Source organism: Gadus morhua, chromosome 2, assembly GCF_902167405.1.
Source record: "Gadus morhua chromosome 2, gadMor3.0, whole genome shotgun sequence".
In the NCBI taxonomy this organism is placed as follows: Eukaryota; Metazoa; Chordata; class Actinopteri; order Gadiformes; family Gadidae; genus Gadus; species Gadus morhua.
In genome coordinates, this window is record NC_044049.1 from 16,063,421 (window position 1) to 16,090,920 (window position 27,500).

The 27,500-nt window shown below is 42.0% G+C and overlaps 1 protein-coding gene across 2 annotated transcripts in view; it reads left to right on the plus strand.

The window, feature by feature from the left end:
* The window catches only part of prkcab (protein kinase C, alpha, b), a 100,792-nt gene that overhangs the window by 20,309 nt on the left and 52,983 nt on the right, over positions 1 to 27,500 (plus strand). For both annotated transcript variants that reach the window (XM_030339381.1, XM_030339389.1), the window contains exon 3: positions 9,308 to 9,390. In XM_030339381.1, coding sequence (XP_030195241.1) covers positions 9,308 to 9,390 — 83 coding nt within the window. The remainder of the gene's footprint in view (positions 1 to 9,307; positions 9,391 to 27,500) is intronic.

Consider the following 27,500-nt stretch of genomic DNA (forward strand, 5'->3'; position numbering starts at 1 on the left):
TTCTTCCTTGATTTTCTTTTTCCAAGACTCTCCCATGATAGCTTGATTCAATTCTTGTCGTATTGTTTTGATGCTTCTTTGTGGTATGTGTTGTACACAGCAACACATGCCATAAACAATGCCTGAGACGATTGTAGACTTGTGTGTGTGTGTGTGTGTGTGTGTGTGTGTGTGTGTGTGTGTGGTGTGTGTGAGTGTGTGTGTGTGTGTGTGTGTGTGTGTGTGTCTGTGTTTGTGCGCCTTGTTGGCGGCCTTGTTAGCAACCCGTGGGCTCCCACTGACACTGTGTGTTTTCTGACAAGGCTTAAAGTGTAAGAGAATCCCCTGTTTCAGCTCCAGTTCGAACCCTACGAGATTGAGATGTGTGACGCCCAGACGGAGCACCCACACATGCACATACACTGTGATGCTAGAGTACCCTCTCGCCACAGGTGTCCCCTCTCCACGTTCAACTTCATGAAGAAAACGTAACTTGAGTTCGGGGCGGAATAGGATGGTCACAAACCAGATTGGGGTAAAAACAAAGGGTTTTACACCTATTTTCACCTAATTCTGGTCTTATTTTATTATTACTTATTAACAGCTACAATTGCAATGCTCCTTCTAACAAGAGTAAACTTTTACCTTGCCAATGTTATTATTGTGAAAACAGGACTGTTACGTGGAATTGTCGTCTAATGGGAGTTTATAGCTACTTTTTTTCTTATTATTATTATTAATTGATTAATCTAGACCATGAAATGGTGTTTCAACAATGTAATATGTTACCAAATATTAACAGCCATCGGACATTATGTGTTCTTACTTCTTAGTAACTTCGGAATAGCTCTTCTTTTAAATCATGGAGGAGGGTAATCTTCAGCATTCTCTCCTATATTGGCTGCACCAGCATAATTGCTGACTGTGCAGCCGTCAATAATATAGCTATGGGTCGCCAGCCCCAAGCCCACTTGACACCAGTTGTTCCAGATCCCATGGCCACTCACTCATCCATTTGATATTTCGTTTTTATATTCTGCTAAATAAACATTGAATGGAAAGTAGTGTTCCCCTCCTTTCTGTTGCAGTACTTCTTTGATTAAATTATGAAAGGTTTTGTTCATCAAGATTATGGTCTTGTTTTGTTTTTTTGTAATTTCAAAGCTACATCATCTTAATTAAAATGATGTTTTAATTCCACTTTGTTTGTCTTGCAACAATGAGCTGCTTGCTCCGTTTCAGATTAATCATTCAATGTTAGTTACAGCCCTTCTTTGTGTGTGTGTGTGTGTGTGTGTGTGTGTGTGTGTGTGTGTGTGTGTGTGTGTGTGTGTGTGTGTGTGTGTGTGTGTGTGTGTGTGTGTGTGTGTGTGTGTGTGTGTGTGTGTGTGTGTGTGTCAGCAGCACCAGCCTGCTAGCGACAGGCCGCTGCTGGCTAGACTTATTACATTACTGTGCCCTGACATTAGATATACACACACACACACACACACACACACACACACACACACACACACACACACACACACACACACACACACACACACACACACACACACGAGTGGGCTCTCCCATATGTGTTTGTGTATGTGTGTGAGTATATTGTTGCTGTGTGTAATATTTGTGTGTGTTTTGAGATATAAGATGGGGAGAAGTGAATGCATATGTCATAGGTTCATATTGTGGATGGATGTGATAAACTTGTAGCTTGTATGCGTATGTATTCATCTGTATGGGTTCATGTGTCTCTGCTGATGCATGCAAATGAAAGGGTACCAAGAATGGTTTGCAAGTGAGCGTGTATTTGCAGTGTTTTTGTCTGTGTGTGGGTTTGGGTGTGTGTGTTTACTTGTGTCTGCAAGCATGTATTTGTATTGTTTGTGTGCTTGTGTGTGTGGTAGTGTGCACAGTGTTTGTGTGTCTGTCTATGTTGGGAGTCATATTTAATTCATGAGGCAGGATCACTGTTTCCTCTGACTTGGAGATGTCTGGCAGACCAACACTCCCACCTGTAGTTCTGGGGTAATTGATGTCGTTGTCCTGTGGCTGTTTTAAATACTAACACCTCATATAACCTGCTGCTTACTAAACAGATCCATGGCGTGTGTGTGTGTGTGTGTGTGTGTGTGTGTGTGTGTGTGTGTGTGTGTGTGTGTGTGTGTGTGTGTGTGTGTGTGTGTGTGTGTGTGTGTGTGGTGTGTGTTTGTGTGTGTGTGTGTGTGACTGTGTGTGTTCTATCTTGAATAAATGCAAAAGAAATTGGTTGAATATAAATGAGGAAATTGACCATTCTACTGCAGTGATCCTATCGATGTTGTGTTTAGTCACAATGGTTCAAATTGTGTCTTGAAAGCTCAAATCTAAGGGAGTCACACTGCAGCTTGCCTATGGAACGCCTCCCCTCCTATATGTGTTATAACAGGAGGAGTATGGGAATCAACTTACACACTATTCCTCAATGTTTTATAACAGGAGAGGTGGGGATTCACCCTTACATTTCACTATTCCTCAATGTGTTATAACAGGAGAAGTGGGGATTCACCCTTGCATTTACCTATCAGCGAATGTGTTGTAATAGGAGGAGTCTCGATCCATCCTTACTTTTCGCTACTCCTGAATTTATTAAACAGAAGGAGTTGGGCTCACCCTTTCATTTCACAACTGCTGAATGTGTAATTAAAGGAGTGCGGATTCACTCTTACATTCCACTGCTCCTGAATTTACGTGTGGTAACAGGAGGAGGGGCCCATTCACCCTTTCACATTTCCACTCCGGGGACATTACAGTCGTCTCCGCCGATCACGTGTCCTCGTTAACAAGAACAAGGCATGCAGACATGCATAATCGGGCACAGAGCTCAGGAGACAGGGTGGCGGGGTGATTTCTGCCATCGCCTGTCAGGCCTGTGTGGCTGCGTGGGAGGAAGCTAAAGGTTTGCGCCAGGCAGCACATCTGATTTTGGAACACAACCTGACAAGGTTCACCGCCACCGTTGTGTTGAGTTCCCTCCAATTAGTTTGAATTAGTAAGAGGCTGTGACATGGTACATAGTATGGCTGTGTTTTTCGTTATGTTTTTAGTCAAGCATTATTCGTCACAGGCGTCAACAGACTTGTGTGTGGTGCATGTGAATGCATTAAACAACTCGTGCTTTTGCGTTGCATGTTCATTTCTTTCTCGTTTCAAGTCTGGGAATAATGCATGTGTGTCCTTGCCTTTAGCTTTTCATAACACAAATTTTTCATCTCAAAGGCAATGTCAAGCCAATGCCAAGAGCTTATTTCAACTTGCTATTCATATGTATTTATTATGTGTGAATGATGTGAGTGACTCACGGACTGGACCTGGCTGAAATGTAGACGCCTGTTGAATAATGACTCATTTTAAACGCTGAAGCATTGCTTTGAAGGACCATACCGATCTGGATGATTAAAGTCATCAAGCACTGATCATACACCTATGTTCCAGTAAAGAAGAAAAATAATAAGGGGCCAAACAAGAAAAATAATCAATTAAAATCGCCCAGCCCTAGGGAGCGGGTTTTTATTCTGCCTGCACCTGCCATCTTCGACATGTGTGTAGACAAGGACGCTGAAAGCTTCTGCTTTCAACGTTCTCTATGATTGGACTTTTGGTGTGTTCAGACCACAAGACAGAATTTGCAAAGTAATGTTGACAAATTATACTCGTAAATGATGAATTAGTGAAGAAAGGAGAGTCGATTTCCGAGACCGATATGGACCTTTAATGCTGAACATGACCTCCTCCGATTGTGAAATCCCTTTCCGTTGTTTACAGGACACCTGACACCGGTTGTTCCTTGGAACTTTTAACCAGTATCCTTGAAATGTAGACTGAGCCCATAATATGACTATTCTAGCCTGACTAACACCTGTGTACGCTCCTTTTCACACCTACCCACAAAATAAAATAAAATATCCATGCTTTCCCTGTCTCGGCGCATGGTTCAGCCATTCCTTGGAGAAAAGACTACAAAAAAGACGATTTAACCTGTCGGTTAGCCTGTGAATTCTGGGGGAAAGTAGCTTGTCATGGCTAGGATTGGAGGTCTTGACAGCCTCTATACTTTGCCTCAGCACGTCACAAGGCTGTAAAAGGTCAATATAATGATGTTTGTTGTATATGATACAATGGGAAAATGAACCCCCCTTGTGTCTATATTTATTAGTCTTGTTGTGTTTTTCTGTGTATCAGGATGAGGATCTGTCACATTTATATGATTAATGACTATATTAACCTGGTAGTCTTACGAACAACAGCAAAAGTGCAATGATCCTGCTTTGAGATTATAAGAGAATGAGGGAACTTGAAATGGGAGGGAATGAATGTAGATGAGCTTTAAACTTCAATACCCAAAGCAAAGAGCAGTTATTTTCTTTATCTAAAAGTATGTACAGCTACTGTTATCGAGGTCATGTGAGCCCTGAGGTTAGCGGGAAAGCAGATGGAAGTGGTCGGGTCGTTAAACAAGTAACAGATAAAGTTGATCATTCTAGTTGACATGTCAATCCTTTCCAATTTTGACGAGAACCTGACAAAGGCAGGCTCAGCAGTGTGATGCCTTCACACTGCCTGAAAAATCAAAAAATGAGGCGTGGAACCATAATGCTGAAGTCGACTAAATCAGGACTAAATATAGCCAAGATGACAATATAACTTTCACTCCTCTCCCCTCCTCTCCCCTACTATCTTCTCCCCTTACCTCTGTTCCCCTCTAATATTATCTATTCTCATCCTCTCCCATCTCATCCCCCTCCTCCTCATCCTCTCCTCTCCTCCACCCTCTCCTGCGTGAACCTCATCAACCTCATTCTCACCAACTCATTTGATCTCATCTCATCAACGATGAGAAGTTTGCATCGAGCAGTCGCTACCATCAAACGCAACAAAACACAAGCTGCAAACCTCATTATATTGCCTTATTTTATGGAACAAATGTATGGCCAGCGGGGCACTGAATAATTCACTGTGACAAAGGGAATGTTATCCTCTGCCATTGTACTGTAAATCCTCAAGAGGAGTGTGAAAAACGTTGAAATCCAAGCTCTAGCTGGAGGAAATTCAGTTCTCTGGCTGGATGCTTGTGTGTGTGTGTGTGTGTGTGTGTGTGTGTGTGTGTGTGTGTGTGTGTGTGTGTGTGTGTGTGTGTGTGTGTGTGTGTGTGTGTGTGTGTGTGTGTGTGTGTGTGTGTGTGTGTGTGTGTGTGTGTGTGTTTGTTTGGGGGGAGGGGTCACCCTTAGCCTTATCCGGGCCACGAGTCTCTCTTGGGGGTACAATCAACCTTACGTTAATCCCATTAACAATGGATGGGTAGATTAGCAACCGGCCAGATTATAGAGCTCCACATCCACGCCTCCAGGAGGACATAGGAGAGATAGAGGGTGTGTTTGCTTGTATATGTGCGTGTTTGTGTGTGTGAGAGTGTGTGTGTGTACGTGTGTGGAAAGGCTTCCAGGCATTATTTAACTTTGACTAGGCATCCATATGTGTATAGTCACACACCAAATAAAAGTCTCTTATTAAAGACATCAAAGACGTGCTGTACGGAACAGTGCACACTAAAACACACACACTCACGCACGCACACTTACACAAACATAGCCTTCACACAAACCGACACACACACACACACACACACACCTAGAAAGGAGCCTCTTTGTGCTTACTAAGCTCTTTCTTCTCAGTGTGGTCTCAGTGAGACAGAGCCACCGGTAATGAATCATCTGAAACCTCTAGACATCCATCCCTGCTGCTCCAGACAGCCCTCCCACTACTGCTCTACCTGCACACTAGTGCACTACCTGTACGTGTACTAGCCTGAACACACAGGCACTACCTGTACACACATGCACTACCTGTACACAAGTGCATTAACCTGAACACACATGTATTAACGTTACACAGGTGCACTACCTGAAAAGATCTGCACTAACTGTATAAATGTGCTAGTCTGGGGAAGCTGCTGTCATTTTCTTCAGCACAAGAGGCGTGATCAACGGGTCTAGTTCAACTGACTCTGTACGCGATTGGCTGCTTGCCGTCGCTACCCTGTCGTCATTGTGTTAAACCAGCCAATAGCCCGCCAAGAGGAAAAGCCAGCTTTGTGATTGGCTCCTGCAAAAACGTATCGGAAGCAGAAAGAAATGTATTGCTCTTCTCCAGCCCCTTGTGCGGGGCGAATTCAAATCGCCGCCAGAATGGGCAGGGCTACCCAGTCTAGAAATGTGCAGTACCTACCTGTATACAACCTGACTACCTGTTACCCGTATATATGTGTACTAACCTGTGCACTACCTGTCTTACCTGATCTATTTTTAGAACGTCTGCTAATTCAATTCAACACAAATGGTTTATGCCATGCACAGCTGTCAAGGTACGTGCACTGCATGTATGCACGTGCACTACCACTAGTACACACGTGCTCTACCTGTGAAGCTGTGCCTTGCATGCATTTGTCATAAATGGTGACAAAAGGTGTTTATGTATATCATAGCCATGTTGAATTGAATAAGCAGAAGTTCTGAAAAAAGATATACATAAGCCTTTCTCGGCCCTCCTGTCACTCTGCTCACTCTGTCTCTCCATTTCTCTCTAATCGCTTCTCTTGACCTCTCTTGTTCTTTCTCTCTGTAGTACTATTACTTCCTACTTTTTCCGCGATCTATGATGTGAAGCTAGTTAATGTTGTATCTGTGGATATGTTTGTGTGTGTGTGTGTGTGTGTGTGTGTGTGTGTGTGTGTGGGGGGGGGGGGGGGGGGAGAATTATACACAACCAATATTAGCCAATGAAGATTGCAATCCCTTTCTTTCTTGAACAGACACGTGCTAGGGAGCTGCTAGGAGTAGTTAACACAGAGAGAGAGAGAGAGCGAGAGAGAGAGAGAGAGAGAGAGAGAGAGAGAGAGAGAGAGAGAGAGAGAGAGAGAGAGAGAGAGAGAGAGAGAGAGAGAGAGAGAGAGAGAGAGAGAGAGGGGGAGAGAGAGAGAGAGAGAGAGAGAGAGAGAGAGAGAGAGAGAGAGAGAGAGAGAGAGAGAGAGAGAGAGGGGGGGAGAGAGAGAGAGAGAGAGAGGGGGGGGATAGAAAGTGCTAGAAAGGGAGAGGGTTTGGACGTCATTGGATCAGTCACTCACATACTGTTGGTGGGCTTTGTGGATGAAACATGAAGGCAGATATAACATACTTGTTAATTCTAGCTTAGTCAGAGAGGGGAAAACTAACAGGTCATTGAAATACTGGCTTGTGTGGTAGCTCACTCAATACAGGCTGTTTTGCTTTTTTTTTACACCCATGTGTCATCCTCTTGCTCATTGCAAAACAAACCAACTAAGTGTAGGTTTGTGTTGGGTTAACAAATAAATCGTACCAAAATAAGGATTTTCTTTGAAATATACTTACTTACTCAAGAATTATTTCTCGAGGGTATTCCGGCTCTGGCTTCATACATAATAATAATAAATACATAATATAAGTATGATAGCAGATTAAAAGTAGTTTTCCAAATTCAATTATTTAGCTAAAACATCACAATGTCATATTCTAATGCGTTACCACTTCAGGCTTGTTAGTTGGTATCCAGTCTAAGTACCAGTTACCAAATATCCAGAAATTGTTCTATTGAGAGTTTATCGGATGATATATTTTTCGAGGTGTAAAGGAACAGTTAAGTATGCAACACAAGGCATCCAATCCATTTATGAGAGACCATCTGAACATTATTTTGTGTTATTTTCGTGATCCTTTTTTATTGTTTTTCTAATGCAACTGAACTTGATTTGAATCAGTCACTCACTCCCTAATTAACCATAACTCATAAATATTTATTCAAGTATGTGTGTTTGTTGTAACAAAAAACTTCCTCTGTATTTAAAACATGCTTATATTATTGATACCTGTACATACCTAATTGTACATGTCAAAGACAAATAGAGCTGTTGGCAATTCTTTATCAGAGTTCAAACAACACTTGGGTCAAATATTGCTGGGCCTTTTTTGTAAAGCACACATATCAGAATCAACACATATACCATTGTGAGTGAGCGAGAGGAGTTCAGTTCACACTCAGTGCTACATCCTGACTTGGAGATATCCATCTCTGAACCATCCCCCCCCCCCTCCCCCCCCCCCCCCCCCCACACACACACACACACACACAGGAAAACACATGCACGAAAACACACACACACAACCACACACACAAACACACCAATACACACATGCACGCACGCAGATAGACAGACACACACAGCAATCTGATTTAACTAGTAGAGCAAGATTAGGATTAAGGCTATCCGGGAGAGGCCATTATGCATCAGATAATGATAATGTTGGTCAGGGTTCCCGATGTAGATGATAACAGCACTGAGGTAAAAGAGATATACAGGAGAAAGAACATACATTAGTAATAATGACAGAGAGAGAGAGAGAGAGAGAGAGAGAGAGAGAGAGAGAGAGAGAGAGAGAGAGAGAGAGAGAGAGAGAGAAAGAGCGAGAGTGTTCTCATTGGGAGGATGAAGATACAGAGATTAAAAACAGTGATTAATCACAATTAGGATTAGTCAGCTTTGGGTCTGACGTCATCTCCCTCCCGCCACTTCTGGTGTCGATCACGTGTCCAACCGCCAGCTGTTTGCTGAGATCTGGCCTTTCGATCGATTTAAGAAGGTGAAGCCATCGAGAGAACATTTATTCTTAATCACTCCTCGACAGAAGGTTTAGCATACTGTATTACTCATGTAATCTATCACCAATCGTGCTATTTCTTGTTGTGGATGTGTAGTCATAATCATATAAATAGAATCAATATATATAATACGTGTGTACAAGTGTTTATTCTGGTGACCCAAGGTTTAAACTAATTGCCAGCAGTGAAAGCGGTGATTGGGTAGTGGGTTAACAGTACATTAAACATTTGAGAATAACAATGTCTGACTCTTGGTGAGACAATTTGAGCCTTTTGCTGAGGGAGTTGTGATGTCCTTTACAAACATCTGGAGAAGGGCTTTTACTAAACACGTGCACGTGAAACATAAATGCTGTACTTAAGTAAGATGGATGTGGTTTGTGTCGGTACTTTACTGAGATCGCAAAAATAGATTGTCATGAGGTTTTCACGATGCAACGTTAGCTACAGTAATTCTACAACTTACGTTGTAGTATGTTATGCATGAACTGTTTAATGACATGTCTGAATAACAATGAGATGTGTTTGCATAACTTAAGATCAGGTCAAGTTACTCACTTTAATTAAATGTCACTCTCTGCCTTCTCTTTCTCTCTTTGACTCTGTCTTTCTCTCTCTCCCTCAGTGTGCTGTTTTGTGGTTCACAAACGCTGCCATGAGTTTGTCACCTTCTCCTGCCCAGGAGCTGACAAAGGGCCGGACACAGACGTAAGTCTTCTGAACTCTTGTCCACTCTTTTCTTCTATTCTCTTCATCTTCTCTTGGAATCAACCCATGTATCTCCAAACATGTACACTCATGTGCAACATAATTACGTAAACATACATAAACAAGTTTACATGAAAACCTAACACACAGAGTTAGGTTTTCATATAAAATGTCTAAACAAGCTTAGACCCATATACGCTGTAAACGTCAACAATTATTCTTCGATGAAAACATAGACTTAAACCCACATATGGTTATTTTTTTATTTCCAATGCAAACAATTCATGTTGGTGTCACAACGCTATTCCCACTTTCCCGTGCAGACTAATCAGTGCAGATAAATCTGGTGTTTCACATTCTTAAGTTGTACTTAATGTGCTTCCTGTGTACTAGAAGTATGCAGAACACAATTACACAAATTTAATTGAAAGAGCTACTGAAACATATTTTCAAGACAACTTGTCCTGGAATTAATCTTGTGAGAGTCAAATGATTACAACTTATTGTTGTCTGTACCAAAACATTGTAGCTGATTTGATTCAGCTGAATGAAAGAGCACACAACGCAGCCATCAGTAGCTTATCTTCAGGGTGGTCTTTTAAACATCACATTTGGTTGGCCTGATAACATGGGGTGTGGGCATGCATTCGACAATAAAGCCTTAAACTTCAACATCACCGAGATTACATACTATGACAAAGACAATGGCAACTCATAGGATGTTCACCAAGACAACATATGAACCTAATTCACCTTTTACCAAGCTTTGTTTTCCACCAAATTCAAGCGTCTGATTCAAATTGAGGGAATCGATCTATATCAATAAGATGTGCGTTTCTTTATGAAGTTTTAAACTCACTATCCTAACTACAAGATATCAAGGCAATCTCTAAACATTGATGACAACCCACGTTGGACAGAGTAGAAATTCGTTTTTGTAGGGTATTAGGATCATGTTGCTGAAACATCGTTTTGCAACCATCTTCTGTCTTCTGGTGTCAGAGGTTACCAGCACACAACTCGCCTGAGGAGAAACACCTTCTCCGTGCTCTCAGTATGTGGTATTTGGCAGTGATGATGGCACATCTTACAGAGATATGCCTGGATGCATACATTTTTTTGTGGATCTCCCCAGAATGTCCATTAGCAATGCTTTCAAAGATTTTTCATAGCGTCCATATGTGTACGTGGGGACACTTAAGGACATTTCCAATCAAAAGTCAATTATCAATCATTACAATTCGTTAGCATTACAATAACCCATTTTAGGAAAGCCCTCGGCAGGGCAGCATTGTGCACAGCCAATGTTGTGCTTGTGGTTCACGAGGTGCTCAAAATCTAAATTGAAAGGAGTCAGCAGCAAGAGTCAACAAAACTCTTACATGGTCCAGACTATACGAGCGTGCTTGTTGAACTGTATTATTAAACACTCAGATCCTGTGCAAATCCCTGCGTCTTCTATGCTCTCACTGCTGGTAAAAATGGTGTATTGCATAGAGAGTCAGAACACGGAACAACAATGCCTGGCTGTATTATGGTATCAAAACACTGGTTTATCTCTGCCTGAACATCAGGCCTCAGCTGATACCGCACATTACAGAGAGGGAATTTACTTCCATCTGTACTTAGTACCAGCTCTTTAACCATCCCCTGAAGCTGCCTAGTGATTCCAAAGTCAACCCTTTTTGCCAACTAACGACAGATGTGGCCAACTGTAAGGAACATTATCAACTTTTTGTTGCTGTTCTGTGCGATTCAGAGACAAGGCACACTACTAGCTTGAGCTGATTTGACTTTATTCTCGAAACTGCTTGTGTCTGTTCTATAACTAAACTTAAAATTGACTAAAACTACCCAAAAAACATTTCCTTTCAGGAGTTGCAGTTTATGTACCATGCTCTGACCATCATATTTTTCTACCTACTCATATGTCCTCCCTGGTACCAAATCTTATTTCAATTCTTTGTCAATTTTTACTCTTCACTCACTTGGTTATGCAGTTGTCTATAATCAACCACAACCTTATCTATTTGGCGCCAGATCTGCTGCATACGATTCCCAGAATCTGTCAAAACGCTAGGGGATAGAATAAAGAATATGAAAGGGAGCGGGGACATCCCTCAGTCTGAGAACGAGTCGCTTCAATGCTTCAGCCGAGGTGACTGTAGACATCATCACACCCACCTGGCCAAACATGGGATGACATGGGACGAATTATCCTTCATTCGTTTTGTATTAGGGTTTTAAAACATTATTAAATTAATTTCGTAGCACTTTCACCCCTGCCATCCAGTGCGAGTTACACCAAGCCCAACAGCAGAGACGGCAAACCTTTGGTATTAATAATAATAATAATAATAATAATAATATTTAATAAATGTTGTATGGTTCTCCTTGGGATTTTGTTTTTTCGTGCAGGTGCTCCAACTACTCAGTTGCGGCTATAAATATATGAGGTTGCTGATAGCATTAATCATTTTAGAAATAAAACATAAACATAAACATATTTAGCAGCTATTTCAGTAAAAAATATACCCAAAAACCTCTACCTGCTAATAGTAATTGGTTAATATTGATAAACACGAATAGAACCGGTTGCAATGTTTTTTCCTTTTATGGAGACCCGGCCCCACAACAGCGCCTGTGTGGTGTCTGTTTGGGTGAATAGGACTTGTCCTGCAGTTCAACTTCATCAAAACTACTTTCAATCAAAAATTAAATTAGGCCTACTCATGCTATGGAAGCTGTGTGTCTTCGGAAACATTGAGGCTGCATTAAAGCTCTACCGTAACCAAGTCGGACTCTATATAGCCACTGACGTCCAGGCAGCATTCCTTTTTTGCAATATCATATTTTTAGTCTTGTACACCAGCTATATTGATATCGTACAATCTTTCACACATGTATCGAGTTTCGAAAGAAGCACTTGCCCACAAGCTGACTTGCTATATAAAGAGATAAAAAATAAACAAACTGGGATCCATGTGAAGTAACTTAGAAGCTGTACTTTATTAGCCTCGGACATGAAATAAGAATGACCACAAACAATATTATTAATACACCCACAAAATAATAAGCATATGACCCATTGCATAATTTGTCCAAAGTGAGACACTACATCAACAACATGGTTGTCAGGATTGTGTACATTTGAGCATTGTCGTGCCATTAGTTATCTTAGTACCCGTGTGGGATCTGTGTTGATGTAACACGCTCACTGGAAGCACTTCAGTTTAGCAGGAGAAGATCCTCCTCCTAATACTGCCGCCGCTGCTTCTACTCTCCTTCATTATGTTTTTCCCGATATCAATAACAATGTTCCCAGTGTCCGTCTCTCCTCCTCCAGCTCCTTCTCAAGGCTCATTAGGATGTACTCTCTCTCTCTCTCTCTCTCTCTCTCTCTCTCTCTCTCTCTCTCTCTCTCTCTCTCTCTCTCTCTCTCTCTCCCTCTCCCTGTTTCTCCATCTCTTATATCGCTCTCTGTCTCTGCAAGTTAAACTTTTTTTAGATGAAAAATATTATTTATGTGTTGCCTTCCATGGGTTATAAGCTTAAAGTACTATTTAAATCCAAGACAGGAAGTTTAGTTACACAGCTTTATAACTGTCCAGATGTAGAGGGATAGAGAGGATTAATGCTCATTGGGTTTATTAGTGAGGTTTGTCTCATAATAGGAGTAGTTGTGGTATTGAACATTAAATCAGTCTCTCACCATCTGCTCCTCCAGTACAGTCTATGAATCCCTTAATTAATAGCAGGGATTATTTTTGTCTATCTCTAACACACACACACGCAATTGAGCGCAAACAGCACACAATTTTAACTATATTTCACTTGATCTTTGATCAAATATTTTAGTTGTGTTTCCATACTTCATATTGGCTCTATATGAAGTATGGACTTAATAAAAAATATAAATTATACATCGCACAGCTTTAGAGATAGCTTTTGTGTCCGTCCATATTATTTATTTATTTCCACAAATCCCACACTCCTCGTTCAATCAATGCTTTGAAAAAATGTAGTGCCATTTGAGCTGGCGATAGCACGGTGCTAAAGGACAGGGCTTGTGCGTCCGTGTTCCTTTTATTGCCGACGACCGCTAAGAAACGACCCAAAGCCGCTCTCCAGTTGGCTGTGGGTGGAAAGCAGATGGTTCCTGTGGTGCAAGTGACCTCAAAATGAGTGACTCACCAGCAGCAACCCTGCACCCCGTCCTCCTCCTCCTCCTCATCCTCCTCCTCTTCTTTATCCACCTCCTCATTCTCCTCCTCCTCCTCCTCCTTTTCCTGGCCTTCCTCCTTGTCACTCAGCCTGGGTCCAGCACAGTGTCATAACTAGCACTGGCTGTGGGCTGCTGATGGCTGATTGAACTGAAGCTCGTAGGATAGAAGCTCATAGAATAAAAGACCATGGAATAGAAGCTCATAGAATAGGAGATTATAGAATGGCAGTTTATAGAATAGAAGATCATAGAATGGAAGCTCATAGAATAGAGGCTAATAGGATATAATTAGTAATATTATAGCGTATATAAAATGTTTGTACTGACCAGCTATAAAAAACTTAATTTAATAATTAAGGGCAAATATCATTATATGAACACTTATCGACCTATCTTTCTATCATTCTCTCAACCTATCTTATCTTTCAATGCATCTATCCTTCTATCTGTCTTCTTAACTACCTATCTGTACTCTGTACATTTATCTGAACATGCATGCATGCATACTAGGACACACACACACACACACAGACACATGTATGCACGCACGCACACATACACACATCAATCTGTCAGACTGTCCAGCAGATACATATAATCCACAACAGAAAGGTATCAGCATATCCGTGACAAGTGTCTCTCTCTCCCTCCCCTCCTCTATCTACAACCTTTCCTCCCTCCCTCCTCCCTCCCCTGCCTCCCTAGCTACCTCCCTCTTCCCCGTTTCCTCTCCTCTTCACTCTCTTCCTCTCCCTCCCTCTCTTGCTGTTCCTCCCCCCCTCCCTCTCCCACCCTCCCTATGGTCTTTCCAATCATCCCTTCGTATGAGTCGTGGGTGGTGTACAGTGAACTATTAACGCCTGAGGGTCACTCTCTGACTGGAATCCGTGAATGAAGGTGACTAATAGAACAGAACAAATAAATACAAAGAAGAAGTAGATTTTCCCAACCTGGTTCAATACACATCAAAGCTTAGTCACCGGGGAGAAACACACACCCACGCCCGCACGCACACACACACGCACGCACGCACGCACGCACGCACGCACGCACGCACGCACACACACACACACACACACACACACACACACACACACACACACACACACACAGCGAGGCCTCTTTGTGAAATAATAAATAATATGTTTTGTTTCTTTTGTTGGCTGATCTAACATTGTTTTATGGACCACTTGCTTCAGTAAGAATTGTGTTGCTGTGACTGTCTGTTACCTATCGTCTTCAAAGCCATCTGTGTTGGAATCAGGGAGCTGCTCCAAAGTAGAGATTTGGTGAATTATATATATAATCTCAAATAATTCTTTCACTTTTTGGTTTATATCTTCATTGTTATTTCTGTTCAATGAATGTAATGTAATGTTATGTAATGTAGAGATGTCTCTGTTTTTATCAGTTAGACTAAGACTTTGTAAACTTCCTGCGTATGTTTAATTGTTGCTATCTGTAGCTGAAGGCATAAACAAATCATAGTGCTATGTGGAAAGATGAACCATTACACCGAGAATTCCTTTAGGGTAAATCCTACATTTCTGTATTGTTTAATGTATTTGTATTACAATTAAATGTTTTCAGGAATAGCATGAGAAACAGCAAGGTTTAAACTGTTGACTCTGACTGTTGAAAGCGTTGTTGTCTCCAACCCAGGGCTACATAAAAACAAATGTTGTGTTTAATCTGTGTGATTATTGTGGTGCAGTTATTGTAATACATTTTCCGTTTTTCTTTTTCAGAATTTCTCATAAGAATTTAGACAGCTGTATTGGTGTCTGGTGTGCATATTGAACACATTCTGATCCACCAGTGTAAAGTAAATACATCTTTGGTGGTTTCCACAACAATTTACACTGTAGCCTTGTTGTTGTAACTAGGTGGTCAAAGTAACAGCGTTGTCAATGTATTCCCCCTGTTCCTGAAGGGATAAAACCGTTAAAATTAAACAGCAGAACAACAGTTGATCTAGTTAGGTGGATCTGTCAGTTCCTATCATGTTCGGATTCTCCTTGTACCTTCTCTGATCAAATCTCTCAGAAGTTTTGAGTGCAACCACCAACTGGAGTATAATGTTTTTTTTACATTTTGGGAGGGATTTGTGTTCAGAATCTTTTCCCCAACAACTTTGCTTCTCATCTTCATGTTCATTACAACATCCTATCACATACTTTTACCTCTTCTCCTCTGCCCATCTTACTTCCACCAAATTTGAACCTCCCACCAAAAAACCTGCGCTGCTAGCAGTAGCTAGCCTAGTTTACAGTACTGTTTAATAACACTGTCGCGCAACATTAACCGCCATTCGTTTGCCCACCCCCCCCCCCCCCCCCCCCCCACCTTACGCCCCTGTTAGCGACCGCGGCGGCTTACACAATGTCAAATCACTCCACATTAATGGGCCAAGGGCCAGGGAGCAGATTACAGCTTAGGGAGTGAAGCCCCTGTCCAGCCCTCCCGAACACTCAGTCGCGATTGACCGCTGGGTCACTCGCGACTGAGTCGAGATTGCGTTGACTTGTTGACTCGCCGTAAAGCTCACAAGTTGCGGAGGTCAAAGATCAGACTGGAAGATGGATTCAACGTGATGGTAGACGGCATCTTAAAAGAAAATAAATATTCTCAGAATGTAAGAATAAGGTTGTGGCATTCGGACATCGGACATGGGTGAGGGGCATTGTGCGGTTATGTAAGCTAGGCAGAATAAGTGTCACAGCAGGGCAGAGCAGCATCACTTTAGGCTGACCAGATGGAAAATGTCCCCAGATGGCTCTCTTAGGGAACAATGGTGTACGTGGGTATTTGAGTGTGGTTGGTGAGTGTGTGTTGAATTTGAATATTGTCGTCGGAAAATATCTGATTTGAGCATATATTTAAATAAATACTTACAGACAGTTGACATTTGTGTTTTAAGTAAACACAGTAGAAAACAAAATCATAACAAGCATAGGATCAGCTGTATCCTATGCTTATTTCATTATTGTTGTTTCATTTTTTAGCCACTAGTCGGTGACTAAACTATTCAGTGTCCATTTTAGATAATTTTGGAATTCCAATATTCAACACTAATTTTCTACTCAAAGGATATTAAAATTTTGAATGTCAATTTGACAGCCCTAATGCACACTCCAGTTTGAATTGGTTCGGGGGTAAATTGTTTTCAGTTCGTGAGCACTCCATTACAATTACAACTGCGCCTTTCAAAACCCAACAGCAACCACAGCAAGGAAGGAAGAGTTCAGTATTGGCTTCATCGTTCACAGTGTTTTCATACGCTTATTTCTGTACTCAACATCTATTTATACCAAGACGGAACCCTTTCAGTGCTGCCCGAGCTGCCACGGGTGTACGCGTATGGCAGCAGAGGAAGATGACTGATTGCATAAGGTGTTGATGTTATTGCACGTATCAAATTGCAATCTGCTATTTCTTGGCCCATGGCTGGCCCTGCATGGAAGCCCCTCTTTCAGAACGAGAGAGTGAGATGAGGAAGCCCTAGCTCTACCTCTCTGGGATATATAGATCTGAGTTCTGCTTCTAAGAGTGTGGGAGGGAGACCTTGAGTCCTCCACTGTATGACTCCTGTGTGTGTGTGTGTGTGTGTGTGTGTGTGTGTGCGTGTGTGTGTGTGTGTGTGTGTGTGTGTGTGTGTGTGTGTGTGTGTGTGTGTGTGTGTGTGTGTGTGTGTGTGTGTGTGTGTGTGTGTGTGTGTGTGTGTGTGTGTTTGTCTTTTTGGTGTGTTGGCTTCAGTTACTGTGCAGTAGCTAGAGTCAAACCTAATTATTAGTCTTGTTGATGAACGGCATGATTTATATGGCATTTTGTTACATATCACACAGCTCTAACCTTTTGAATCGCCACACAGAGACAATAGGGCTTGTACATCGGAATGCCTCATGGGATTTTTGGTCGTGTCACTCACACCACACACCACATTGACAGAACTCAAGAGAGTAGTTAGTCCTGTAAAATCCTAAATGTGTAAATGCAATGTAAATGTACCGTAACCCAGGCAAATGAAACCTTTTTTTGCCACGTCTCGCATGAGAAGTGCTGTGACAGTTTCAAACACAATTCACAACAAAACATCTCATGATTGATTACTGAACAATGACCAAATGAAACATTACGACTCACATTTTGACTTAACATTCCAATGCTTCGAAAATGGGGGGTTTGGGTCAGAGGGTCATTGCGAGGCGACATCAAGATGTGCATGCATGCACTATAAATGTCATGGCTGCATGATACTGCATAGTTTTCTATCTGTGTATTTATACAAAATGGCGGGTTTTTATTGCCTGCCTGCCCTCTTGTAGCCTTGAGCGACTCGAAACAAGGAAATACCTTGAGTGTCTAGCAGGCGCCGTTTCAGTTGCTGTTAATAGGCTGGACAAATAAAATAAAATTGCAGTGATTGGTGCAGCCTTGTTTATGCACGGGACTGTGACTCCTACCGAGAAAGGGGACACCCTCACACATGAGAAAATGGGCACACTCACTCCCTCAGTCACACATTCACTCATGCACTACACTCTCTCACTTATTCTCACTTTCACTCACTCACTTGAGCCCTCGAAAAGTTAGTCACTCACTCCCTCACTAACTCACTCACTCACTCACTCACTCACTCATTCACTCACACAGAGTACAATTTGGGGACTCCAGTGTAGAGCCCCAGGCAGAAATCCGGTTGCCAGTCTCCAGAACACATCCTGCCCCTGGACTGAGCAGACATAGGCATTAAAGGTCGATACATTAGTGAAGGTCTACTGGTTATTTAACCAGTTGTAACCCAGTAGCAGATTTCCCTTGTTTACCTTCAGTAGATGATTGTTTTATCACCTTGTCACACAATGGGGTTCATTGTAGGACAGGTTGCACGCTCTGTTGGTTTCCCATTGCTGGGTAATCTCAGGTGATTGCATGTCATGCCGCCCGCTGTTGTGTGTGTATTTTCAGCACAGGAGATTGGTGCGCATGACACACTTACACTGTATAAATAGAATCCTTTTCGGCCAAGTCATCATCGACTAAAACTTTCCAACTCTGCCGGTGGAGAACGTTGCTGTCCTCCCTTGAGATCTGACGAGGCAATGCCCACAAACCAAACCAATTTGTGACATCACAAGTTGTGACCAAATATGCAAACACAGTATATGCTGAGGTTTTGAACTGTTTAACTAACTATGTATTGAAACCATTTTTTAATGCATAAATTTTGCTGGGGAAAATAAATGAAAAACGTGGATGGATTATCCAAAATAAAATATTTTAAGGTCTTTAAATGTAACAACATAAATAGTCGCATTGACATTGTTTTTCAAGTCAAAATAAATATTTGTTTGTGACAAAACATTTGCAGTATTTGAACAAAGAAAGGAGGCCAGGGATTTGACCCTGACAATTAAATCAAACCACATCAAACCCACCCTCAAATATCTTTTTGTGATTCATGAGAAATTCTTCATTTTAATAATTCTTATTATGTAATCCTTTTGTGCTTGCGTGTACGTTTGTGTGTGTGTTCGCAGCTATATATCAGTGTGTCTGCATGTTTGTGTTTGTGTGTGTGTGTGTGTGTGTGTGTGTGTGTGTGTGTGTGTGTGTGTGTGTGTGTGTGTGTGTGTGTGTGTGTGTGTGTGTGTGTGTGTGTGTGTGCATGTTTCTGTGTGTGAACATGTTCACAAGCGTGTGTGTGTGTGTGTGTGATCATATGAATATGACGCATGCTAAGTGGTCTTCTGATGATTCCCATTTTGCTTCTTAACAATGAGTCTCATTAAAATACACACACCATTTAAAAATTGCAGGCTCTCTGTGCGCATGCATCAACTGAAAAAATGAATCAGGAGGAGAGAGAGATAAACCGCAAGAGCCATTAAAAATAAATCTGCAGGCCATTCGGTAAACCAGAACTTTGTCCAAACAGGGAAACTGAGTGAGAGTCCTGCAGTGTAAAAAAAAAAATACAAATTATTTGGAAAGGCTTTAAAGAGGAAACATGGTCGCTATCATCGGGTTGGTAAATGATCACATCAGCGGTCATATTTCAAGCTACTGAGACGTTATTGCTCAGGCCCAGCCTGCTGAACGGGTGTTTGGGTAAATACTAAGTGTGATGTGCATTCAGGCCCCGATCGCGCTACCAATCCCTCATCAGCGTAGCTTTCTATCTTGTTGGCGGTGAGAGATTTCCCATGCAGGGTATGCCGGAGCCCCCGGCTTGTTCTGACGAAGGATAATTAGGTACTCGCATCGTCTCGGTGGTAAACATCGGAACAGTATTTTGGCCATCTATCTTAGCTTATCAACAGGCCCCAGCTCGCCAGTACACCTTTCCCACCTCCCAATTGTGAGGTGAATAAACTTCTCAATAAACAAAAGCAAATTGCAAAGAGGGGGGAATGAAAAAAGGGAGTAGCGAAGGGAAATACATTTGTTGTCATTGGGGGAATTAACAGCCATCGAATGAAGAATACAGTTTAAAAGGAGTGTGATGGCGGTGTTAGTAATAGTTTAGTGGGCATGAAGCTAATCCGTGAAGAGCCATTAAATGGGAGATGGCTTCTCTCCCGGGAGAGGGAAGTGAAGTGAAGTGATTGAAGAGGTTTGAAAGCGGAGCTAGCAGTCGCAAGAGAATTTCGGAGTAAAATCCAGGAACAGTATATGTCACTCTGGAAAAGGTGTGCATGACATCCTGTCACCTCGAAATTAATGAGGTATTGCTCACAAAACTACTATATTATAAATGCAAAAAAGTATCTAAAGATTTGTGTAGTCTATTTTTGTAGACTGTTTTAGTATATATACTGTATATATATAAATAGTATTTTACATGAAACATTATTGTCCTCAGGGCAGAAGAAGGGAAGAAGAGATAAATGTAAAAAAATAAGGAAAACTAAACCTGAGGCAGAGCATACGGTAAATGGTGTATGATTTATGGTGTGTGGTGTGTGTTTGTCGAAAGGTCATGGGTTGGTGGGCTTGTTGACCAATATAAAGAGAGGTTTTAGGGCTTCTTAGTAATTAGCTTAGCTTGCTAGATACTGCTGCCTAACCAAGATACCGTTGAGTCTCTATGTGTGGCCTTGTAATCTTTGATACGGCGCAGACACACAAACAAACACACACACACAAAGTGGGAGTGAGTAGGATGATTTTATTTTATTTTATTAGTCTGTATTCGCCTATGTGTGTATGTTTTGATTTGTGTGTGTGTGTGTGTGTGTGTGTGTGTGTGTGTGTGTGTGTGTGTGTGTGTGTGTGTGTGTGTGTGTGTGTGTGTGTGTGTGTGTTTGTGCGCACACGTGTGCATGTAAAAATGCTAGCTGTGCCAGGGATGTGGTGGTGGCACAGCTACCGCATCGTACGTGTGAGAGAGAGAGAGAGAGAGAGAGAGAGAGAGAGAGAGAGAGAGAGAGAGAGAGAGTGTCTGTGTGCTGCGTGGGTGGCCTGCCCTTCTCTCTGCCCCTTGCATCTGCTCTCTCTGCTCACACATGCATCGGCAACATTTGGTGTTTCCTTTGCACGAGTAGAGCTTCTCTCTGAAACTGTTATCACAGTGATCATGGCCTGTTAGTCTGCAGTGCCATTAAGGTATATACGTGAACTTAGTGTTCATTCATGGTAATCCGGCTCTGTATGCGTATGGACTTGTTACTGTAAGTGTCAAGTTGGAATTTAATTGGGTATAAATATTTAGGTTAATTTATGATTGGCCAGAATATTGCCTCATTGATTTATGAATGCATGTGTTTGAGCTAAAATACTCAAAAAGAGTTGTAGGATATATTTCTCTTCTTATTTTCTTTAATTTGCAATTGCACCAATTGTGCTGTACCATACTTGCAATGTTTATGCTACCCTTTTTGTACTGTTTGATGTGTTGGATGTACACTAATGACACACAGGTTTCTGTTTTTTAATTTAATAAGAAAAATAATAACAGCTTACCAATGGCAACTTAAATGAAGCTAGGAAACAGATGAACAGTGGATTAAGACGCTGCTTTCCCTTCACTGCCAACACAAAATCAAACACTGTGGGATGAAAAAGCAAGGTAGAAATTTCCCCTTCGGTAACAGATAGGATTTAGGTAACAATAGAAAGAAAACACACAACATCTGAGAGCCAAAAGAAAATCAATTTAATGTGAACGTAATAATGATAACATCGTATTAACAGCAATGCTTCACTGGCAGACTGTGGCATATCAATCTATATGGGCATGTTCAAAAGTGAATCAATGGCCCTACATGTATCTCTTCTGTAATCAATCATAAGATGTACAGCTTCAGCTGCATGAGCCTTTTTGTTTCAACTTCTCGAGGATTACGTCCCAGCGTTAGCTTCAGGCAAATCAAAGCAACAACTGGAGGCAAATACGAACAGTAGGCTATACAAACTTCCAAACTATGTCATCTTGCTGTGCTGTTGAGTGGCCTTTTCTCTATTGTAGGTATGGATATGTGACTATGGTTTCTCATGTCCACCTTATCAGAAATCAGGTACCAAGGATGAAAATGTGATTGTTTTAGTAGTTCTCAAAGCAAATAGCTAATTAGCTTATAGAATGACCAAAGATATCCCATAGATCATTTAACTATATAGTGAAGTTAATGCTTAACAAACATGAGATGTACTTCATTTTATCCCTCAATGCAAATGCAGTTTGCAGCTAAAAATCCTTCTGCTCTATTTTCAATAACAATAGCTCTATAGAACTGGTAAGGACCACCCATCAAATGATGAAAAATGTAAATAAAGTTTTAATCTGTGCGCACATATTAGGAAAGCGAGGGAACAGACTGGTAAAGCATGCTCACAGATTCGTAAACCATGTGCACAGCTTTTGCAATCTTCCCAGTGCTTCACCACATATTTCAATGTTGGTCTTCATGATTTTTCAAGTGAAAAGCACTTACAATGCACAAAAAAGCTTTGAGAGTTCCAAACTCAAAATATTATCAAGACTCCTGATTTTACCATCATTAAATCTGCCCTTAAATTTACATAAATTGGATTGACTTGGAGTAAGTGTTCATTGCGGTCCACTGCAGGTCCATCTGATGAATCATGTGTATTGCAGATCCTTGCACATGTTGAATCTGTGGGTATGCTTAACCAATCTTTGTGCATGCTTTACTAATCCGTGCGCACAATTAACAGATCCGTTTGCACGTCTTCGCAGGTTAGACAAATGGGAATCATACCGGTGATAGCACCTTAAGTTTGCTGTGGAGCATGAATATCTTTTGAGGAACCAATATCTTTCTAACCTAAATAAAAAATACCACTTTCAACCACGCAGAACACTCAAGCAACAACCCAAACACATCGACAATAACATAGAAAACCCACCCGGAACATCCTCAAAACCATACAGAAACACTTGCAACCATTTAAAATACCCTGGCAACCAACCATAAGACCCTAACAACCAACCATTACAACCTAGCAACCACCTTGAACACTATAGCCAGTGTGTGGCAAGTTACTTCAAAAGCGTAATGCATTATTTATTACTTGTTACTGTCATTACTTGTTACTGTCATCAAAGTAATTAGTTACATTACAGTATTACTGTCTTTGAATTGTAAGGCATTAGACTACTTTGACATTGCTTTTGTATTACTTTCACCAAAATAACAGGAAATATGGATTTGGTGTTCTCAATAGATCTTCTTGTGGTCAATGCAGCTCATTACACAGCAGGAGGTGATGTGGTTGGCATAATGACTGAGCTAGGTTTAAGGCTAACAAATGTACAATATAATGGTCGCAGTTATGGCTCATGGTGCAATACATTTTATAATAGAAATACTGTATCTTTAGGTATTGAAATCAATAGAGATTGTAAAAAAAAAAGTCATGACAAGATACACAACCCTTTTTACATTTCTATCCCTTTATTTTCTTTCATTTCCAGAGAATTCATAACATTATGAATGACATAGCGTCATAGCTAGACCTACATAATGGCTATGGCCATAGGTACCCCCCCCCCCCCGTCAACCAGTCAGTGCAGCTTAATCTTGGGCAGTGAGACGGAAGCCAGTAGCGCAGCTTTGGATTCAATAGTAGTGTGACAGACTGTTCTGTGTTTAGTTTGGAAAAGGAGCTGTGTCCTTCGTGAGTTGCCGTAGGGGGGAAGTTCGGGGTAGTGTTACGGCTGATGTGTTGTGTGCTGTGGGTGTGTCTGAGATTTAACTGAAGCGGAGTTGGCTGCTGAACACACTATCTCGTCTCCGGTCCCGTTCATTGTTTTCTATAATACTACAGTATAGGCGAACCCAGAACGCTCGGCTACAGTAGCATACCCATCTCGCAAATGTAGAGTTCAACTCTGCTGCCGCTGTCATCTTCTCCTCTAGCAGTAAGACGAAGTAAACATTTGCGTGTTTTCTTCTCCTCTGCGAATCTCGCGGTGTTGGCGAATTTGTATAAAAACAGCACACCAGTAAATTTCGGGTTAAAAATGCATTGTAACGCGCGTTACTGAGATTTGTACCAAGTAAAATATTACCTTTTTTTTTTTGTAATGCCTGACCGCGTTACAGCAGAAAGTGATGCATTACAGTAATCACATTACTTTTGTAACGCTTTACTCCCAACACTGACTATAGCAATACAACAAAAACCGCCTAGCAACCATCCAGGATCCTAGCAATTGTGCAGAGCATCCTAGCAACAGTCCAAAACACCCAAGATGTAACATGTAACACCCTTGCAGCCACCATCAACTATAGTGCGTGTGCAAGTTGAGGCGCACACGCACAAATCTCAGACTTCCTCACTCTGACCCAGAAATGTCTGATGCAGTGTCCCTGCGGAGCTGCTGAAGGAATCCAAGAGTTTCTACAGCCCTTTGACAGTTTACCTTAAGCCAAGTTCTGAATGTCGTGTTGTTGCGGTGTGATGATGTGTTGTTGCGTTGTGTAACTACACAACACAACAACACATCTGCACTCCGCAACAACAAGACCTGTTCCACCGCCACTTGCAGGCCTTCGCTTCTGTCAACAGTACGATGTTTAATACCGAGGCGCCAACGTTCAACCAGTTGCGCACTGCTTTTGCCAACCGCGCCAAAGCCAGGCTAATTGGCCGGTAAGCAGTTGACACTCCTGAATCAATTATTCATATTGCCATTTGCGTCGGTACCTCAAAGATAGCCCCAGCTCTGCCTGTCTTGCCGTTCTCACCTCTCACGACCGTGGGTGGAAAAAGGTGTAGAGTTGCACCCTCCTTCTTCCCTCCTTCCGGCCGGCACAATGGGATCTTTTGTGTCCGCCCCTCACTTCGGGAGACTTGGTTGTTATTCATCCTCGGACACGTGCGCCCTCACGTTGGTGGACGGCACTTTTCCACCGCAGTGGGTCCAGATAACAATGGCTTTGAAAAGGAAAACGGGGACACACACAGGGTGCTGGCAGTTTTTATAACCATGGTCCCAGCAGACCACCCGGAGGACTAAGATGAAGGGTTTCCAACACCGGGGCCTTTACCTCGCTTGACCCTGCGATCCTACTCCTGTTTGTTTTACACTTCTCTGCACTGCCAACAGACCATTGCTGTGCCAAAGGACCTCCTCCAACACCGCCCCCCCCGCTGGTATTGGCTGGCTGATGTAAAAACTGAGATCAGACATGTTTCACAACATCTATTCATCCCTGTAAGAAGAGCAGCTGTTTAACCAATATCTATATCTATATAATATATAGCTAATGAAGACGATACTATGATGAAGCTGCACTGTACAAATTATACTCAGCATTTAGCAAAACCCAACTTAATGGACCCCAAGTAAAATTAATAAAGACAAGATTAATATTCTGTCTCAAGGCCAGACAGGGGTACATTTTCTTGGTTGCTCATTAAAATGTTCCTCAAATTGATTCACCTGTCACTTTAATATCATTGCTTTTGGAATATGCCTTTTTATTATTAATAAGCAAGAAAGACTCGGGAATGGGGAGGGATGTCTTGCAATTGCAAATGTAACTCTGACATACATTTCATGGATGCATGTCTGTCTGTCTGTCTGTCTGTCTGTCTGTCTCTCTGTCTGTCTGTCTGTCTGTCTGTCTGTCTGTCTGTATGTGTATATATAATTATAAATGTTTGTGGGCGTGGGTTTGTGTATAATTGTGCTTTCCCACAAAACCTGCTCCAGGGATTTAAAGCACACAGACTAATCCATACCAGACAGAAACGATTGTGGCACACATTTAACAACAAAAATACAAACGTTTTTTGTACTAGAAATCTCCAAGCACCTCCATGGGGCAGCAGCACACAATAAACTGTAAATAGTATATAAATAGGAATCTTTTTCATTCCAAAGACTCTGCTGCTTCCCGGAAGTCAATCATAGTGGGGTTGAAGGTTCCATATTTAACCAGCAGGTGTGTTGTTGAATAGCAATATCAAGCCGATTCAAAATCGACCCCATAGTTACATCACACGTGGGAGTGTCCTCCCAGATGTCTGATGGATAGATCAGCCAATAGTAGTTGTTTCAGTCCACTGGGTAGGCTGGTAGCCTGATCTATGCATCTGGGTTGAGACGTACACGATTTTGAATAGCTTGGAATGGCTAAGCCACAGTCAGCCTGGTGGAAAAAGAGGTGCCCTTTAAAAAAACAGCATAAGGCTCCCTCATCCTCTGCTCCTCCATTCTTCACTATTCACCCCTTCTGTTCTGCTCCTTCAGCAGGTTTTTCTGCCTTCTCGGGGACTCTCCTGTCATCTCAAGGCTGACACAACAATGGCCAACTAGGGACATAAGTCTTGCTCTTTTGTCGCCACGGCAGTTTTCTAGCCCTACGGACCCTAATGTGTGCAGTGGGTGTGCTCGTTCACGAAGAACACATCCTCACGTGGTCAGGGCGCACGTGGCATGTTGGTGCTCTAGCCTGACTGTGCTTCACACCACCAGCTCGGTGCTTTCTCAACCCAAAACCATGAGACAGACCTTACTGCGACCTAAGATCATATATCAGACTTAATAATTGTTACTTCAAAAATCAATGGTTTTACTGTTTGCATGTAATAATACTGGTCATATGCATCACAACCGATACCCATAGACATGTATGTATTCATAGATGATAATACTTCAATGTGAATATGTCTATGGGTATATGTTGTGACGTATATGCGGTGACGACATCATTGAGATAGTCATCTTCATGATATCATTGACGAATCCTACTTTATTTTGTCATCGATGCTCTCCCATGTGCGCCTGTGCGTTATCCACGTCTGTTGACATTTCTGTGTGGGTTTTGTGGGTTTTTTGTGCACACGGCCGGGACACACGGACAGGCCGACCGCCGAGAAAGACGGAGGATGCGTGTGTCTGGGAGCCAGGGCTATAGCCGGGGATGTGACCTATGAGAGGAGAGGTTTAGTGTTTAATGTCACCATGGGGGGAGCCTCATGGGGACACCTGGGTGGGAGGGTGGGGTGGGGAGTGGTGAGGGGGGGGGGAATGTGTGGTCTTGCCTGCATACAAATCACTCTTCCTCCCTCCCCTCCTCGCTCACTCCAGAACCATTTTTTTTTCGTATTAGATTCTGGCGTTAAACCTTTATTTATTTAGTCTTTTATGTGACGTTTCTCCGTCTACACTTTGATGCTTGGAACTTAAACACACTTCCCCCTCCCTCTGTCCCCCCACCATCTATGCCGCAGCCAAACTTGAGAGGATGTTGAAATAGAAGCTTGTTCCCCAATTCTTGTACAGGTCGGTGATGATACAAATAATCTAACAAAATGTAAAGAGTATCCACTCCCTTCTTTTTCGTCATTTTCACTCGCTTTGTCCTTGAAATCTCCAAGCACATCCATGGTGCAGCAGCAGCACAAT